Raw genomic sequence first — 19,870 nt, 5'->3', positions numbered from 1 at the left:
CAGGGCATTTGACAAGCTTCGTTAAAACATGAGAAAATTTAGCACTGAAGAATCAAAAACACATCAAAAAGCATGTTGTAGTGGGAGGCGCTTTAATGTGTGTTGAAGTTGAAGCAAGTTTAAATGAGCCCTTAATGTGCTAATGTATTGTTATATATAATACATTTACTAATACACATTGGGTCAGCTACAATATTCCATAAATGAACATCTTTTGTATATGTAGTGCTTGGTTGTCTTAATAAGCTTATTATGGCTTATAAAGTGCACTAAGCAATACATTTTATCTTGATTTTGAAAAGCTTGACCAAATCATTCTAAAGCTGGCCATACATCTATAGAAAATCGTTTGATAAGCCCGATCGTTTGACCGTAGAAATGCAAAAAATGCAGAAAGAAAGATCTGTCATGTCTGATTTTTGTTGTGTAATCCAACAATTTTCTAAACCATAGTAAGGAATTCGATCATAAATAGTTTAAAAAAACATTCAGCGCATGTGCATTGATCAACTAAAAATGTACCATTCATGCCATTAACGATTGAATAATATGTGGGAAACAATTTGATACAATGATGCCATTCACACACAGTCAATCAGACCTTTATCAAAAACAAAAGTTATTTCCAACAATTTTCTATCCATGTATGGCCAGCTTAAAGAGGAAGTAAACTTCCTCTGCAAACATTTACCTACAGGTAAGCCTATAATAAGGCTTACTTGTAGGTAGCGTAAATATCTCCTAACCATATACCGTTTAGGAGATATTTTTATGGCATACAGCCAATGACATCACTGGCGCATGCGCTCTGAAGACGGCCTCGGGTGCCATTCTCATGAGCCCCATGCCGTGAACAGCTGCTCCCGCATGCATGTGAGGGAGTGACGTCATTGCGGCTCCAGCCAAACACAGTACCCGAGCCCACAAACCTGGAAGAAACTCCGGGAAAAATGTCAGCGGGGTGCAGGCACCGCTGGAACAGCTTCGTTCCAAGGTTAAGTTTTACATAAGCTAGTATGCGATGTATACTAGTGCATGCTTCAATGTGAGGTTTCCATCTTTCACATCTAACTTGTAAAAACTCTCTGCTTAAATTACTGCATAGGGGACTGATTCCACAAGAGCAGGCTTGTCTTAGGCCTCTTTCACATGGGCTTTCAGTCGGGTCCCCTGTCAGTTTTCAAGGCTTACCCAATTGGAAGCTCCATGCAGGTCTGTGGAAAGTCAAATGTTTCAGTGCCAAATTTCATCAGCAGGTAATATTGGAAATGAAACCTGTAATTGCAACTATGCCTTGAAAAGACAGTAGATCTCAGGTGGTCCTGGTAGAACTGATTCCTGCAGGAAAGGTCCAAATGGGATAGCAGATTTCAATTTTATAAGCTTTGCCAATCAGAAGTACACTTGAAAATTCACACTTCTGTATTTCTGTAACTTCCAAAGGCGGAAGTTGTTTTTACTTTAATGCATTAAGGTAAAAACTATGCATGCCCTATACTAGGAGACCTATGAGTCTCCTACATACAAGTCCCTACACTCCTATTGTCCAGTCACAAAACTGTATTCTATGCACCCATTCGGACAGAGGAGAGGAGGAGTGGGCAGAGCGGCTTGTGCGTAGGAGAGTTTCAAGTCCTGTTTTCAGGGTGCCAGGTTTTTGAATTTTATGCGTCAGAGTTTATCTATGTTTGCGGCTTCGTGTTTTTATTACCAAGAAAAAAATAATGCACCAAATCAGCACACTGCTTTCAAATGCCTTTTGCTAGGAATTTGGTGATCTGGGAAAACCAGTTGCTTATGCTTGTCCATGTACTGCCCAGGTCATTCCTGCCAGGCCAGTTTTTTGCAATCTACAGTATCTGCAGTGGTATACAAAACTTGAATATGATCGACAAAACAATAAACAATGCGAATACAAAACTCAGATACGATAAATGTAGTGGTGTTTGTGATTCAAGTAAAGTGGCAATATTTCCTACATGGTATTGGCAGTTCAATGGAAACCTGTGTTGGGAAAGTACAGATAACTCACTGACCTGGAATTATTCAAGTAAGATTTATTTAGACTGTAAAGATTAGCTTTTGTTTGTATTATTACAATGCTGAGGTTTTAAAATCGAAGAATTATTTGCTACAGAGCTTGACAACTTTGAATTTAGGAGCCAGTTTTCCCTCAAAGCCCCCTCTTAGCGTAAATCCCCCTCCTCCTAGTATAAATCCTCACCCCGCAAATCCCCCCCCCCCCAAATTCCCTCTCCTAGCGTAAATGCACAACCCTCTCCAAAAACCCTTTCCAGCACAAATAACCCCACCCCATATTCGCCCCTACTAGCACAATCTTCCACAAATCCCCCCTCCAATCTTACAGGCTGGAACTAAAGGAGTAAGTAAGGAGGTGTGGGCATTCTGTGCTCTCCCCCCCTCCTGACACTTCTCCTGTCCCCCACCCATTGTCCCAATCTAAGATTGGGGGAGAAGATTGGGTCCCAGGGCACCGGGGACGTGGTTTCTGGTCACTGTGGCAGCCTGGTGCCTGGGATTTGTTAAGCCCTGAACTTCTATGGTTTAGAGGGTGTGGAAAACTTTGAACTTTTCTTTATAAATGGTGGACGTGTCCTGTAGTTAAGAAAAATTTAGCTACAAGTGTTTTAACTCCTCTTGGAGATTTTGGATTTGTTGATTCCCTTCTTGCCCCAACATGCTCTGTTAAACCTTAAACCAGCCATCCCCTCGTTACATTTTGTCCCTGATACCATATTTATATTTTCACTAACCCTACTTTCCCTTCCCTACTTGTATATGATGGTTTGATCGATGCTCATTGTTTTTCTTCTACTTCTTTGTAGAATATAGAAAATCCCCTATGGGTGGGACTTTAATGGCACAAAGAATAGTAAATAGTATATGGGTAAAAGCAATTTTCTAGTAATATAAATTCATAATAACACTAGTACATGAAAATCATACAGATATGATACAAAAGGGAAGACATGGAGATACCAAGTATATAGCACAATGAGATACAACTGGTTGACCTCAATCGCCCAAAGCGGTTCGGGGCTGGAAAAGCTCCTTCATCAGGGGTGAGAATAAACTGTGAGATCGCCAACCGAGTCATCTTGAAAACTGGGGACAAAAGAGAGAGCGAACCCAGGGGATGTAATCTAGCATCAAGGAGCGGTGTGTCTCCATACACCGCGATCTCACAGTTTATTCGCACACTTTAGTGTTTGTGAATTTACATAATATTCTATCCGATGGGCAGGGTGTGCTTCCATACCCCTCTGGGACCTTGGTCTTTGTCTATGTATTGCGTTTAATTATAGCATGAATTTTGTTTATACATCACCTTTTGATATAGGTTGTTCACTTCAGTTATAATGCTGATGGAGCTTTTTTCAGCTCCGAAACGCGTTGGGTGATGTCACCCGTTGTATCTCATGGTGCTATATACTTGTATCACCATGTCTTCTCTTTTGTATCATATCTGTATATGCTGCTACATATTTTCATGTACTAGTGTTTTTTTTAATTTATATGAAAAAAAAAAAATTGCTTTTACCCATATACTATTTACTATTCTTCGGTGCCTTTAAAGTCTCACCCATAGGGGATTTTCCATATTCTTCATATTTTAGGGACGTGGCACTATCTTGTGGTCTCACACTGACTACATTCTATTTATTTCTACTCCTTTGTGGGTATTTACTACACTACTTTTTTGCATTGCCTCAGTACCATTCCTATTAAATTGCTATCAAATGTGTTATAATATTATTTTTTTTTTTTTTTGTGCATTTTCTCTACTTTTGCGCTTTGAAATATTTACGTTACTCTTGACCTCTGATTCAATGTCATTTGTTATTATTACTTTGTAAAATTCAATAAACCTGTGGAACAAGAAAATTGTGACCATAGAACTCTTTTAACAAGCAAAAATTACCTTGGTAGAATTGTTGCAAGTCAATATATTAACTGTCTGTAGCCATCTAATCCGTGTTTGGCATACTAAGGTTTTCTGTTTTGTCGTCTTTTATTCTTAGGGTGTCAGAGACCTATTGAAGGTGATATTGGAGAAGATTCACACAATTCCCAACACTGTGAGCTCTGCTGTTGTACAGCAACTTCTCGCAGCAAGAGAGGTAACGGTTATCTGTGCCAGACATTGATATATCTACAACTGTTTTTATGTTTGTCTTTATGTGCTGATATGTTTATAAATTATTGTATTACTGTAGTCTGCCTTATTTATTAAATTTGATTCAGATGGTTGTGTCTCTGTTTAGTCTGTTTAGCAATTGGGTCATATGCACAGCATGATTCCATACATCTTTTATTGGACATCTAAAATCAAGGCTTCAGGTTCCCAACACTATTTATGTCTCATCATGGATCACTGCAATATAATTAATATTGCATGCAATAAATAAAAACTCATTCTGCGATATTTTTTTTTTTTTATTCCTGATATTACAATTGGCAGCTTCTGAGTTTTCTTGGAAATTCTGATGAGACTTTTAAACTGGCCATACATGGATTGAAATTTGACCAGTTTAGCAGGAACTGGCTGAATTTCACTCCATTCTAGATGAGCAGCTGCAACAGCTAACCAGTGTATGCTGACAGTGGAGCGTCCCTGTCCCACTGTCAGAATGCAATGTGTCAGCAGGGAGGATTCCTTAGTCCACTTTGATTCTGGGGATTGAGAAATCATTTATTTTATTTTTCATTCAGTCCACTGGCTGAATGAGAAAAAAAATAAAAACACATCCATCTATGGCCAACCTAACAGGTACTCTTAACTTTACATTTATTTTTTTTTACTTAGGCACTTCCTTATGACAAAGAAAACCCAAGATTATGGATGAACTTTTTCAAATGCAAATGTATGCTGTTTAGCTTTAACAGCTTTAGGGGCTCTCTTTAAAGTGTGGCTTTTTTCTTTATCTTCTTAACCCTTTTCTCTGCCAGGACCTGCACTCCACTTTTAAATTTAGGCCGCCTGACCATTTTTTGCAATTTTTCCCTTTTTATATGTACTGTGATAGTTGTGCAGTGAAAGAGGGGTGCTTGTTCTTGTGAAGACTCTCCTAAGAGAAAACTAATAAAAAAAAATGTGAACATCTGTCGGGTATTATCTGTCGGTGGGGAGATTTCCCCTCTCCTGCTATTTCAGTGACCTAAAGTCAGAGGTACAGGAAACAATGGGTTACAGATACAACATTTTTTGTGTTTTTCTTTTTGTCTGTCTTGTCCTGTGGCACACAGGCCCCAAACTTGTGCAATATTCATACACAGTTCGCTTTTATTTGCTGAACTGAAAAGATTTAAAAAAAATAAAAATAAAATTAGCAAATTGCTGTATATACATTGGCACAAAGATGTAAATATTGTTTTAATGTGTAGGTTGTAGCGTATATCTTGGATCGAAATGCATGTCTTCTCCCAGCATACCTTGCTGTAACAGAAATTCGAAAACTGTACCCAGAAGGGAAACTTCCACATTGGGTAAGTGTTCTTTTATTATTGAAACAAATAGTAGTTTTACAAAAAATCAACAGTTGAATTTAACATTATGGAATATTAAAGAAGTAAATAATCTGATTGCAGATGCCTTTGTGTATTTAATTATTTTAGTTCAGTAATTTTTTTCTTGTTTCAGCCCTTTAGTAAGCATTTGGTAAACATTTACACTATGCGATGCCAGACATTGCATGTGATTCGCATTGCTGTGCATATCACTTGCGATGTCTGTGCAATACAAATTCAATTGGATCGCATTCGGACCAAAATAGTGCAGGATTCTTTTTTACTCTGCACTGGAATCGGATTGCATGGGTGTTATACCAACTGCGTTCAGATGTACGCCATCCCCACGCAGATAGGCGACCTTTATCAAGGGGGTTGATGTCAGGCCTATGATACGAAATAGACATATATTTTTCATATTACATGTAAGGAATTTGCAATAGGCCTCAAGTGTCAAAGTTCAATCCGTGACCTCACTACAAGTTCAGTCAGGAATTCTTGGTTTTCAAGTATCCATTGTTTATTGTTGAACAGTGTTTAGCCACTATTGACACTTTCTTAAGATAACGCCTATATCCTCTGGTCATGAAAAGAGAATATGTGTGAAGAGGTTTGGGAGTTGTTGCATGTAACCCTGAAACCATTTCCACATAATGACAGATACTAAAGAAGTTTCCATGCGATCCGATTCCCGTCTGATTTCACAGTTGGCACTGCGAACTGGTTTTTGGGATGTCATTTACTTTACATTGACAACTGCAGTGGTTCGCAGAGAGCAGTGTGAACTGCCTGTAAGTCGGATGCAATGCTGGAACCCGCACAGGAATCGATGTGGTTCCCGCATCGCATAAGTGTGAACCTAGCCTTAAAATGCATAAGGTTTGGCTTCAAACACTGAGCAGATAAGACAATTTACTCATCAAGCATTGGTTTCAGAGCAGGTGCACCCTCTATTTATCAAGTATCAGTCATTTATCAGAATAACGTGCATCTTCCTACACAAGGGAAAAACTTCATGCTACTAACACAGGTGACTGCAAACTCTGGGGTTTGTCTAACAGCCTCCCAATAATGCTGCCAAGTCTGTTGACCTCACAAATAGGAGTGCACTATCCCAGCTCTCTCTTAGAGACACTTGCTGCCTTTTGACGTCAAGCCATCTTTGACGTAGGACAAAACCCTATGATAAACCAGTGTAGTGTGGTGTCCAGGGAACTCGCCAACTCTTCCCCTGGCCGGGGTTCCTTTTTTAAAGCACAAAAATCTATACGTCCATTTATCTGGAAATGTTTTTCACACAAACCACCCCAATCTGTACAGCATATGCTGCCTCATACCATACCCAGACTTTCTTGGGTTGTTGGGCTTCTTTTCATACAAACGTTCTGATTGGGTCTGCCTGTCATGTTTTTAGGCGGACCCAATCGGAAACCTCCATTAACCTCTATGAAGCGATAGGTGTAAACAGACATGTCTGTTTACACCTGCCCACATCTAATCTCCCCCGCAAAAAATAGATGGATGGGGATCATTCTCCTTCCAACCATTGGATCAGATGGCAGTTGGTTGTAAACAGACAGAAGGTCCGTTTACATCCGATTTGTCCATAGAGGACAGCGGGCTGTGTCCGTGTCTGTATAAGCGGAGCGGGCACAAACCTGTCATCTAGCTGTTAAACAGGGATCAGCAGGGAGATCCCCTGCTGATCAAGCGGATCGCAGGTGGGGTCTGCCCGGTGTGAAAGGACCCTTGGTCACAAGCTTCCAAAATGCTTTGCTTAATCTTGCAGATAGCTTAAGCTTATTAGTTCTCCTTACCATTGGAAACCGTTTGCATTGCTTTGCCCGACTTTGCTTTGACTTGGACTCTGCAAGCAATGTTTGGGAAATTTTGAAGCCTGTGGACACTTCCTGATGCCTGTAATAAAAGTCAGTGGGAATGCCAGGTATCCTCTAGCTATGTTAACTGTTCTCCAGAATGAACAGTTCACAGAGCAGACTAATTAAAACTTATTGTTCATTGTTGTAAATTGAACCTTCAGACATATAATCCACGTAAGGGGCTGAATAAAGGAAATCTGACCAAACAAGAAACAGCTTTGTGAATTTAACTTCATTTGTTTATCTTGAGGCTAAACAGCCATTTTTAATCCTATACTAGTGAGTGATATTACATTATATCAGTCACTTCATGTGCAGCCCATGGAAATCAACATGCTGAAAATACGTTACCTGCCAATATGTCTGTGAAGATTCTTCTTTATCCAGGACATGATATAGCTAGTATTGCAAGGTAATTACCAGCCAAGTTGTAAAATGGCTTAGTATACAGCAGGGATGTCAAACTCAATTTCATCGCCGGCCAAATCAGCATTATGGTTGCCCTCAAAGAGCCAGTTATATCTGTTAGATTAGATGTCCAGAGCAACCCACGCCCCCTTACACCTTACCTTTTCATGAGATTTCAAGAGCCCCCCGCCCTTCCTTACATCACATTGCACACCCTTACCTTGTGCTGCTGCCAGGAAGAAGATGTGGGTGGATCTGGGAAGAAGTGCAGGGTCTGGAGGAGAACCAGAAGAGGGCTGGGGTCAGCTTCCAGAGTCTGCTAAATGCTGAGACCAGGGGAGGCAAGGTGGTGTTGTGGCTGCACAGAGAGATGCAGGATCTGTAGAGGAGTTCTGCCCTCTCTGTGGACAGACTGCTGAGAAGGGGGGGGCAAAGACAAGCCTTTCTGCAGCTGCACAGAGGAGTGCAGAATCTGGCAAAGGAGTTCCATCCTCTCTTCTGCCAACTACAGAGACAAGGTGGTGGAAGAGACAAGGGGGGTGCAGGAGAGGTGAAGGGCCACATGGAATAGCCTGGGGGGCCACATTCGGCCTGCGGGCCTTGTGTTTTACACCTGTGGTATAGAGCAGTGGTCCTCAACTCCAGTCCTCAGGGCGCACTAACAGGCCAGATTTTATGTATTACCTTGGGGAGATGCAGACTAGAGTACTGCAATCACTGAGCAGCAAATTATATCACCTGGGATGTATTTCAGTTATCTTGCAAAACCTGGCCTGTTAGTGGGCCCTGAGGACCACGGTTGAGGACCACTGGTATAGAGGATTGATGTCACCTGTGCAGCTGAGCCTGTATTACTTCCATGTTTTAACAGAGTTTTTTCTTTTTTTGTTTAGCTGTTGGCAAACTTAGTTTCTGATTTTATGGATAGCTTCAGGCCCACAGCAAGAATTAATTCAATCTGTGGTAAGTAGTAATATTAAAATCATGTAGCTCTCAAGTTTGTACAGGCTAATAAACAAACGCCTCATAGGAAATCTGAATCGGTATTTACATGTAAATTCCTCATCTCTGACTAAACTTCAGGACATAGGCCTTGTATTTATAAACCATGGGTTATGTGCTGCTACCTTCAGTTGAATTGACATTGGCAAAATCTTTTGCTAGGGCTGCATGTAGAATGTACCAATATATAATCCCACCCATTTTGCGAGGCTCCAGTTTTTTTTAGTAAGGAGGGGAGGGAGCTGAGTCATGTACTGTACTCCAAGATAAGGAGTTTTCAGGTAAGTCAAAATTCCTGTTATCCTAATTGTACTGGACATAGGGCTTGCATTCATAGACAATGGGATGTACTCAATAATGCTCAGTTTGAAGAAAGGACTAGGTGGCTGACTTGTAAATATGGGATACAGATACCGGATGGTGAAAAGCCCAGAATACACCAAACAGAGTGGATTGGGATCTGATGTAAAAAGGAGGAACCCTAGTACTTATCTGCGCCCCATCTTCCTCCAGCGATGTCCACGAGTTCCTTGGCCGGCTCCTGCTGATTGGCTGAGACACAGCAGTGGTGCCATAGGCTCCCGCTGCTGTCAATCAAAGTAAGTTAGAGGGGAGAGAGGGGGCATGGCAGAAACGCGTCTCTGTGTCTGAATAGACACAGGGAGCTGAGACTCGGCTCAGGTGCCCCCATAGCAAGCTACTTGCTATGGGGCCACTCAACAGGAGGGAGGGGCAAGGAGATGCCCATACATAGATAAAATCTTTGCCAGTCCCTGCTGAATGTGGGACCATGTATGACCAGCTTAAATCTCACCTCAAATATCCTAAGACTAGCGGTCAGAGTAAACGGTGTCTTACAACTCACACAACAGATATAACGCATCCTCACATACCAGGAAGTAAACTGATTTTTATTTTCAGGATCGACTCAATAAAGATACAATATTCAAAGTACTTGGGCATAATTAACATTTCTAGATGTTCCCTAAAATACAGAAAATCTTTACTTTTAGAATTCAGGCTCACTTTAATTATGTTACTTTAAACCTATATACAACCGTTTAAACCGTAAATCTTAAAGCGGAGTTCCACCCATTTTTAATAGGTTGGAATACATAGATCTATGTAATCCCCTTTAAAACGGCTTTTACCAATGGAAACTTTTTTTTTTTTTTTTGCTAGTAAATACCTTAATTTCTGCTTTATTCCTCCTCTCCTCACTTCCGGGTCCGATCGGCGATGACGTCATTCGGCGATTCGCAGTGTCTGCTGGGATGTATTCTATTCCAGAAATCTCGCAGTAGCTGAGCTGTACTGAGCCGTGCCTGCCCCGCCTCCGCCCCGCCTCCTCTCATTGAATTGTATTGTATGAATGTATTAAGGCCGTTCTCTGCCCCGCCTCCGTCCCACCTCCTCTCATTGAGTTGTATTGTATGCAATGTATTAAGGCCGTTCTCTGCCCCGCCTCCGCCCCGCCTCCTCTTATTGAGTTGTATTGTATGAATGTATTAAGGCCGTTCTCTACCCCGCCTCCGCCCCGCCTCCTCTCATTGAGTTGTATTGTATGCAATACAACTCGAGGCGGGGCGGAGGCAGAGAACGGCCTTAATACATTGCATACAATACAACTCAATGAGAGGAGGCGGAGCAGGCACGGCTCAGTACAGCTCAGCTACTGCGAGATTTCTGGAATAGAATACATCCCAGCAGACACTGCGAATCGCCGAATGACATCATCGCCGATCGGACCCGGAAGTGAGAAGAGGAGGAATAAAGCAGAAATGAAGGTATTTACTAGCAAAAAAAAAAAAGTTTCCATTGGTTAAAAGCCATTTTAAAGGGGATTACATAGATCTAAAGTTCCAAAAATGGGTGGAACTCCACTTTAAGCATTTTGTTTGTATCGCTTAGTGCAAACAAGACAATAACTGAGGTAGACTAAAATTGCTTGTATGTTATCTGCTCATTGATTTCCTTAAAGGGTAACTCCACTTTTCATGGGGACAAAATAAAGCGTATACAATTGCGACTTGTCATTGTAATTGAATGTTAATAAAAATTACCTTTCCTTTTTAATCTGCAGCGCTGTATTTTTCTGTAAAATATAATGCAATATGACTACCTGAAGGTTTTCTGTACGCAGAATCTGTACAGAACACCCCCCCCCCCCCCCAGAAACATCATTTTATGCTTGTGTGATTGGCTCACTGATTTTCCCAGAAGTCTACCCAAGTCAAATTTCAGGCATCACTGCAACAAAAATCACATTTTTGGTGAGATATTCTCAATAGGAAATCGCGTATAAAGGGTTGCAGGCCCAGCAGCTTTCCTCATTAGTGTCCTGCAGGTGCTGCAGCTGATTGATAATTATGAAACCACTCCCATTAGATTCATGTTCCCACATGGATACAGACAAACACATAGGGAAATCTTCAGAATAATAAAAAGTAGGAATCTGCAACAAAGTTTGTTAAAGTCCTTGTAATGTACATAGGAGGGGGGAATGTGTGTGTTTTTTTTTTTTTTTCCCTAAACAAAAGTGGAGTTACTCTTTAATTGTCCTTAATTGTTTCATACAGTTTTAAGTGCTAGATGTCCCAATACATGTTTTGAAGGCTTTGCTACCTACATTATGGGATGTTGCCATCTTGTGGATGTTTCCTTTAACTGCATATCAGGAAGTTACTTCATGTCTTAGTTTGGCATTTTCCCCACAAAAGTAGAGATACAAATGCTATAAACCCCAAAATAAGCAGCACAGTGGCTTAGTTGTTAGCACTTTAGCTTGGCAGCACTACGGTCATTGGTTTGAATTCAAACCATGGCACTTCCTGCATGGAATTTGCTTGTTCTCCCTGTTCTTGTGTGGGTTTCCTCCCACAATCCAAATACATGCTGGTAGGTTAACTGACTCCTGTCTAAATTGGCCCTAGTATGTGTATGTATGAATGTGAGTAATAAACTTTGGATTGTAAACTCCTTGAGGACAGGGAATTATGTAAATGATGATAAAAAGTAACAATGTAAATTGTCACCATAATATAAATACCGTACCTCTGATGATAAATTAAAACTGTTATATATTTCAGTTTACCAATTCTTAAATGTGGTTGCGGAGTAGGTTTTTATTTTTCAGGCTTTTTTTTCTTTTTCTGTTGATTCAGTCAATACCGCACTTCCTCTCTTGTCACCACTGTTTGGAGAAGCAATGACGCCACCCTTTAACAGGAATCGTGTCAACCTGTATGGAGAGTATTGTTACTTGCAATAACAAATTTAGAAGAACTTGACTAGCAAAGTCAAACTCCAGCTAACAATTCTTAAAGTGAGACTAAACCCACCTATCCCTTACAACCAAGAAGCTGCCATTTTTTTTTTTTCAATTTAACTGCTTTAGGACTGCCCACTGCACTTATACTGTGGCAAGGTGGCCTTGAAGTGCCAAATCAAGTACGATTACGTGATGATATATCCAGGTAGTGGATCAAAACCGCATGAAAAGTAGGTTATATGGGCTCCACTGGCATAGTTCACAGCAGCGCTGTGCATTCCAGAAAAAAATAACCTGCTGTTTTTTCCTGCACAGAACTGTACTGGAATGCTCAAAAAAAGCTCCGGACCCCAGTACAGGGAAAAAAGAAAAAAAAAATACCTGGACAGGATTAAGAAAGTGCACTGTAATGCATCAAAAAATCATTAAAATTGCGCATGCAGAAATTAATCTGGAACTTATCTAGAAGACCTTTTTGTTGTGTGAACTAGCTTCCAGTTTTTTCTCAGTGGAGAGATTAGTGTCTAACAAATCATTTATAGTACCTGCAACCTGAGGAGCTGGTGTAGTTAGGAGGGTTTTGGGTTCCTTGAGAACTGGGCTGACTTCTCAGTCGGCTACTGGCTCTTTAGTAAGGACAGTTTGCACCTAAATGGGGAGGGTGCAGCCGTACTTGGGAGAGAAGATGGCCAACAAGTTAGAGGGGCTTTTAAACTAGGTGATGGGGGGGAGGGTACAGATGTAGAATTAACCAGCGGGGGAGTAAGGTTCAGCGGGCAGTAACGAGGGAATTAGCGGTAGGTTACTCACAGTTCCTAAACCCATGGTGGGTAGGGGGGCAAATCGCAAGTGCTGCCTAAAAACATTGAACGAGGATACAGTATGCAACTGGACAAAATTACGAGGTTTGTATACCAATCTTAGAAGTCTGGCCAACAAGGTGGGAGAGCTGGAGCTGCTAATGTATGAGGAAGATTTAGATTTTTTGGGAATTTCAGAGACTTGGTTTGATAGCTCTCATGACTGGCTGGCGACCATTCAGGGGTATTCCCTATATTTTAGAGATAGAGAAGGTAGAAAAAGGGGAGGGGTATGTCTGTATATTAACAATGTCCAGGTAAATATGAGGGACATCACAAATGGCGCAAAGGAGGAGGTAGAATCCCTATGGGTAGAACTTCTTCAAAGGGTAATATTGGGCGTATGCTATAGGCCCCCAAACCAGAGGGAGGAGGGGGAGGCGGACCTCCTATCACAGCTTGGAATGGCAGCAAGGATGGGAAATGTCATTATAATGGGGGACTTTAGATATCCAGATATAGACTGGGCAGAAGGAACCGCGCATTCATCCAAGGCTCGGCAGTTCCTTAATGTTTTTCAGATCAATTTCATGGGTCAGACGGTGAATGCACCGAGAAACAATGCGGTACTTGACCTACTGATTACCAACAAAACTGGTCTGATCACAGATTTAGAAATACAGGGCAACTTGGGAAACCGTGACCATAGGTCAATTAGTTTCAGTATAAATCATAGAAATAGGAAACACAAGGGTAATATAAGGACACTGAATTTTAAAACAGCCAACTTCCCTAAACTTCACTCTTTGCCAGAAAATATCAAGTGGGATAGAACCCTAGGAACAAAGAACACGGAGGAAAAATGGGAGTGCTTCAAGAACATACTAAATAAAGGGATTGGCCATTGCATTCTAAAGGGGAATACGTTTAAAAGAGAAAAAATAAACTCTGGGTGGCTAAACTCCAACATAAAAATGCATAGTATATAAATAGTAAGAAAGCAAGACCAGAACACATTGGCCCCATAAGACGATGAAGGGAATCTGGCCACAGAGAGAATGTGAAAGTGCTAAATAAATTCTTCACAAAAGATTTGGGGGACTACGCTAACCCAGCTTGTAATGTTAAAAATAGTACACCTCAGGCTCAGGAAGTACCCCCATGGTTAACGGAGGATAGACTTGCAACTAAACTTGAAAAACTTAACATAAATAAATCACCGGGACCGGATGGCTTGCACCCTAGGGTTCTTTAAGGAGCCAGGTGATAGCCAGACCATTGTTCTTGATCTTTATGGATAGTCTACAGACGGGTATGGTGCCAGCAGATTGGAAAAAAGCCAACGTGGTACCAATATTAAAAAAAGAGGCGAGATATATCCTGGGGAACTATAGGCTGGCCAGCCTAAAATCAGTAGTCTGCAAAATTTTGTAGGGGATGCTAAGGGACTATATACAAGACTTTAGTAATAAAAATGGTATTAGTAGTAACCAGCATGGATTCATGAAAAATCGTTCTTGCCAGACCGATCTATGAAGAAGTGCGTTGCACCCTAGATAAAGGAAGGCCTGTACATGTGTATCTTTGAAAAGGCATTTGACACAGTTCCCCACAAACGTTTACTGTACAAACTAAGATACGTAGGTATGGACCATAGGGTGAGTACTTGGATTGAGAACTGGCTCCAGGGGTGAGTCCAGAGGGTGGTGGTAAATGGGGAGTACATGGATTGGGCAGGTGTGGAAAGTGGGGTCCCCCAAGGATCTGTCCTGGGACCAATCCTGTTTATTCATAAACGACCTAGAGGATGGGATATCCAGCACAATCTCGGTATTTGTAGACAATACCAAGCTAAGCAGGCCAATATCATCTACACATGGGGCTGTAATGTTACAAGCAGACCTTAACAAAATAATGGGCTGGGCAGCTTCATGGCAGATGAGGTTTAATTTTGAAAAATGTAAGGTAATGCACTTGGGTGTCAGAAATACGAGCGCAAGTTACTCGTTAGAAAGTAAACATTCTTTACTTTCAGAGCGGTAAGGATGTAGAATACTCTTCCACAAGCAGTGGTATTTGCAGTGAGCATCGATAGTTTAAAAACTGTTAGATGGGCACCTTAAAGACCACAACAAACAGGGGTATTCATTGTATGGTTAGCAGTAAACACACATGCACACCCATTATTGGTTAAACTGGATGGACATAAGTCTTTTTTCAACCTCACCAACTATGTAACCTCCGTCCAGTATTTGTTTAATTTTGGCAGCACCATAGGAGATGGATAACAACTTAATTTGTTAAAATAACAGACTTAGAGCCGGTTCACACTACCACGACCAGAAAGTCGCCCCGTGACTTGAAGAGACTTGTTTAGAGACTTGTTTAGAGACTTGTTTAGAGACTTGTTTAGAGACTTGTTTAGAGACTTGTTTAGAGACTTGTTTAGAGACTTGTTTAGAGACTTGTTTAGAGACTTGTTTAGAGACTTGTTTAGAGACTTGTTTAGAGACTTGTTTAGAGACTTGGCACTACTTTGAAGAGACAGGCGACTTTGTCTGTGGGGAATGCCTGGCTAATCTCTTTCTTCTTCCTGGAAAGTCTGATAACAAGTCGTGTCAATTAAGATAAGGAGGCGACTCCCATTGAAGTATATGGGACAGTCGGATCACAGGTCGTCTCAAAGTAGTACAGGACCCTTTTCTGAAGTCGGAGCAACTTCAGTAGTGCCAATTAAGACGGCACTGATTGATTAACATTGCTTTTGTTATCTCAAGCGACCTGGGGCTACACAAGTCGCCTCACAAGTCGTGCTAGTGTGAATGGGCTCTTACTGGATGGAATACCAGGTGAAAAATAAGGAAACTGATACATCCACTAGATTGAATGCATGGTTTTCCCAAAACGGCTGCATTCAAAGCAGTGACGGGAATGACTTTTGTGTGTTGTCTACCAAACTGTCAGTGAACAATTACTGCACAGCCTGGTCCTTGCCTTGTTTCTCCTCTCAAATGGAGAAAAAGATATTGTGTCACTTTGGGGGCCCTGTGGAACCCAGCTTAACCTTTAGAGAGGTTGGAAAATCCCCATCTCAGGTCCCTAGGCCCCTCTTATGTGTAAGTCACCCTGTGTCTTTTAGGGACACAGGGTGGCCAAGAAAAATAAAGGACTTAATGGACACAGAATATATTTTGGATTACTCAAATGGGACAGTAATATTTGTCAACAATATATCTCAAGGAATATTTGAAGACTCTGGGACTCGAGGCCTAGCTGCCTATTGCCAATAAGGCTTCACAATCCGACTCCTAGCAGATGCGAATATCATTAGCTCAACCACCTGTCTTCCACACATTATAAATTATGCTGATTTGCTCACCTATTGTTTACGGTGGGTTCTCAGTGTTTACACTGATGATAATGTGCATTGTATTGCAGGAGCTCGAGGCCGGAAAGGCTGCTAGTTAATTGGCTCAGGTTGATTGAATCAGTGTCATCTATTTGTTGCTGAGTGAAAACAGTATACTGTTTGTGTTGGTTTTTCCTTAGATATTTTAGTTATAATTCTGTATGCAATTTCATCTGCATATTATAATGTAATCCGGCAACCCCTGACCTGTGTATGGTAATCTGATCAGGAGGGGGGTATCCATGCTGTATAAAAACTGTGTGTTTTTCAATAAAGAAGAAGATTCCAGTACAAGCAAAGTTGTCAGCTAGGGGCAGCTGGAAAATCTGATATCTATGTTCACGACTGAGAGGAAGCCGTATACTGACGGAAGTCCACAAGTACAGTGTGAATTGTGGTTCAGTTACAAATATAGTGGGGGGGGGTTTACAAAAACTGGAGCAGACAGAATATGGTGCAGCTGTGCTTAGTAACCAATCCGTTCATAAAGTGGAAGTTCAAGCAAAAAACAAGCTTACTCTAAACCTGACCTCTGCCACATTCTAAATCTAAGCCATCTAACCTGTAAAGCAAAAATTGCTGTACTTGCCTATTCTGCAGCTGATCCAGTCTGATCTCCAACGGTGGCTTGTGTGTGCAGGAGAGGACCAACAACGGCTGAGAAGTAACCTCAACCATAGAGCCACTATGGAGCTTCCATTGTCCACTGCCTCTCCTGCACACTCCAACACACAAAAGCTGCCGCTGATGCTGGGACTGGACCGGATCATCTGCAGAATAGGTAGGAACTGCGCTTTTTTGCTTTACCGGGTTGGAATGTGACCGAGAGCAGGTTTAGCATTAGTTACTTTTTACCTTTCCAGTTAGTTTTATTGTCAAAGCGTAATTGAACAAGCTGACTGGTTACTATACACCATTGCACCAGATTCCGTGTGCTCCAGTTTTAGTAAATCCCCCCCCCCCCCCCCCCCATTTGTGTCTTTTTCTCCTTGCTAGGGGCAAAAGTTAAACACAGAATGTATGGGTTTAAAAAAATAAATAATGGCTAGGTCAGGGTTGGAGTTAGGGTCAAATGACAGGGCCAGCGTGTTTTAGGTAGAATAAGCATAATGTGCACTACTACATGTACAAATAACATACACAATGCATGGTATTGCTGTGACCATCAGGAGAAGGAAAATTTACTTTGGGTTATTTTTTATTAATAAAGAAATCAAGAGATATCCATTACCATTTACCACCAAATGAAAGCCCTATCTGTCCTGAAAATAAAAAGATTTAATTCATCTGTATGTTCAGTCATTTAGATTTGCTTTACCCTCCATAATGAAGGGGTTAAGCTAAACTCCTGACAAACAGGTACACACACAGATGAAATTGATACATGGGAGTTGTCCTAAACGGGCCATACATGGGTCGAGAAGTTGTACAGAAGTCGATCTAACTGATCAACTTCTGTACAATAACCTGGCCTCCTGTTCATCACACTTGATCAGTGCCACCGTCTATAGGCCGCAGTGCTGATCAGTGTATGCTGATGGCGGGGAAGTCCTTCCGCTGTCAGAATACAAAGGCTCAGCAGGGAGGATTCCTCCATCCACATCCAATGTGTGGATAGGGGAACGAGTCAGTTTCTTTTATTCAACCTGCTGGTTGAATGCAAAAAGACTCCTCTATAGGCTACCTTACCATCCAAATGTTTTTTTTTTTTTCTTCTTTATTTCTTTCCATTCTCTTTCTGAAATTCTGTGGTGTGCCCTGTCTAGAAGGTCTGATTTTTCTGTTTACCAACACTTGCTGGTCTCCTTCTCAATGATTGTGTACAATCTGCCACTGTTTGTTTTTTTTTTTTTTTTTTTTACTTTTTTAAATATGTTGTAAAAAAAATAAAATTGACACTGTACCTGACTACACTTGTTACCTTTTTTATAGGACGCTGTAGTCTCCTTCCTGTGGTGAACAATTCAGGAGCCATATGTAATTCTTGGAAGTTGGATCCACTAACCTTATGCTTTCCTTTGAAAGGGCATTTGCCCTATGACAAGGTAAGTTGCCACTGACCGTAATTTATAAAAATAAGTTGAGTGACGTAATTTAACCAAAGTTCGTTGGACGTTTATAACACAATTAAAGCTGAACTCCACATATTTTAGCCAGCTTTTAAAATGTGCTGGCTTACAAAAGTTAAAGGATAGAGGATAACTCAACACATGTATATAGAAAAACAATCCAATCTACTACATTTCTAATAAAGGATTGTTTTTCTATATATACCTGTGTTGAGTTATCTCCCGGGCTTCCCATAAGAGCGTTTAATGACTTACGGTGCCTTGAAAAAGTATTAATACCCCTAGAAATTTTCCACATTTTGTCCTGTTACAACTAAAAACGTAATTGTATTTTATTGGGATTTTATGTGATCGACAAACACAAAGTGCCACATAATTGTGAATTGAAAGGAAATAATAAATGTTTACAAATATCTGAGAAGTGTAGTGTGAATTTGTATTCAGCTCTCTTTTTACTTTGATACCTCTAACTAAAATCTAGTGGAACCAATTGCCTTCAGAAGTCCCCTAATTAGTAAATGGAGTCCACCTGTGTGTAATTTAATCTCAGTATAAATTCAGCTGTTCTGTGAAGACCTCAGAGGTTTGTTAGAGAACCTTCGTGAACAAACAGCATCATAAAGGCTAAGGAACACAACAAACAGGTCAGGGATAAAGTTGTGGAGAAGTTTAAAGCAGGATTAGGTTATAAAAAAATATCCCAAGCTTTGAACATCTACCAGAGCACTGTTCAATCCATCATCTGAAAATGAAGAGAGTATGGCACAACTGCAAACCTACCAACATATGGTCACCCACCTAAACTGACAGGCTGGGCAAGAAGAGTATCAAAGAAGCAGCCAAGAGGCCCATGGTAATTCTGGAGGAGCTGCAGAGCTCAGGTGGGAGAATCTTTCCACAGAACAACTATTAGATGTGCACTTCACAAATCTGGCCTTTTATAGGAGAGTGGCAAGAAGAAAGCCATTGTTGAAAGAAAGGCTCAAGAATTTGTTTGCAGTTTGCGAGAAGACATATGGGGGACACGAGCAAACATGTGGAAGAAGGTGCTCTGGTCAGATGAGACCAACAATAATTTTTTTGGCCTAAAAAAAAAATGCTCTGTGTCGTGGAAAACTAACACTGCACATCACTCTGAACACACCATCCCCACTGTCAAACATGGCGGCCGCAGCATCGTGTTGTGGGGATGCTTTACTTCAGCAGGGACAGGGAAGCTGGTCAGAGTTGATGGAAAGATGGATGGAGCCAAATACAGGCCAATCTTGGAAGAAAAGCTGTTAACCTGCAAAAGACTGGAGACTTCCAGCAGGAGAACGACCCTAAACATACAGCTAGAGCCATGACGGAATGTTTTAGATCAAAGCATATTCATGTTAGAATGGCCCATTCAAAGTTTAGACCTAAAACCAATTGTGAGTCTGTGGAAAGACTGGAAAATTGCTGTTCACAAACTCTCTCCTTCCAATCTGACAGAGCTTGAGCTATTTTGCAAAAAAGAA

General features: G+C 41.1%; 1 protein-coding gene across 1 annotated transcript in view; it reads left to right on the top strand.

Moving 5' to 3' along the window:
• MED23 (mediator complex subunit 23) overlaps nucleotides 1-19,870 on the top strand; it is a 170,293-nt gene that overhangs the window by 22,823 nt on the left and 127,600 nt on the right. Inside the window, 4 exon segments of the mRNA XM_082252280.1 lie at nucleotides 4,044-4,142; nucleotides 5,407-5,508; nucleotides 8,711-8,780; nucleotides 18,232-18,344. Coding sequence (XP_082108406.1) covers nucleotides 4,044-4,142; nucleotides 5,407-5,508; nucleotides 8,711-8,780; nucleotides 18,232-18,344 — 384 coding nt within the window.

Source organism: Pelophylax lessonae (genome assembly GCF_965119305.1).
Source record: "Pelophylax lessonae genome assembly, chromosome: 3".
NCBI classification, from domain to species: Eukaryota; Metazoa; Chordata; class Amphibia; order Anura; family Ranidae; genus Pelophylax; species Pelophylax lessonae.
This window is presented reverse-complemented; position numbering and strand designations above follow the sequence as displayed.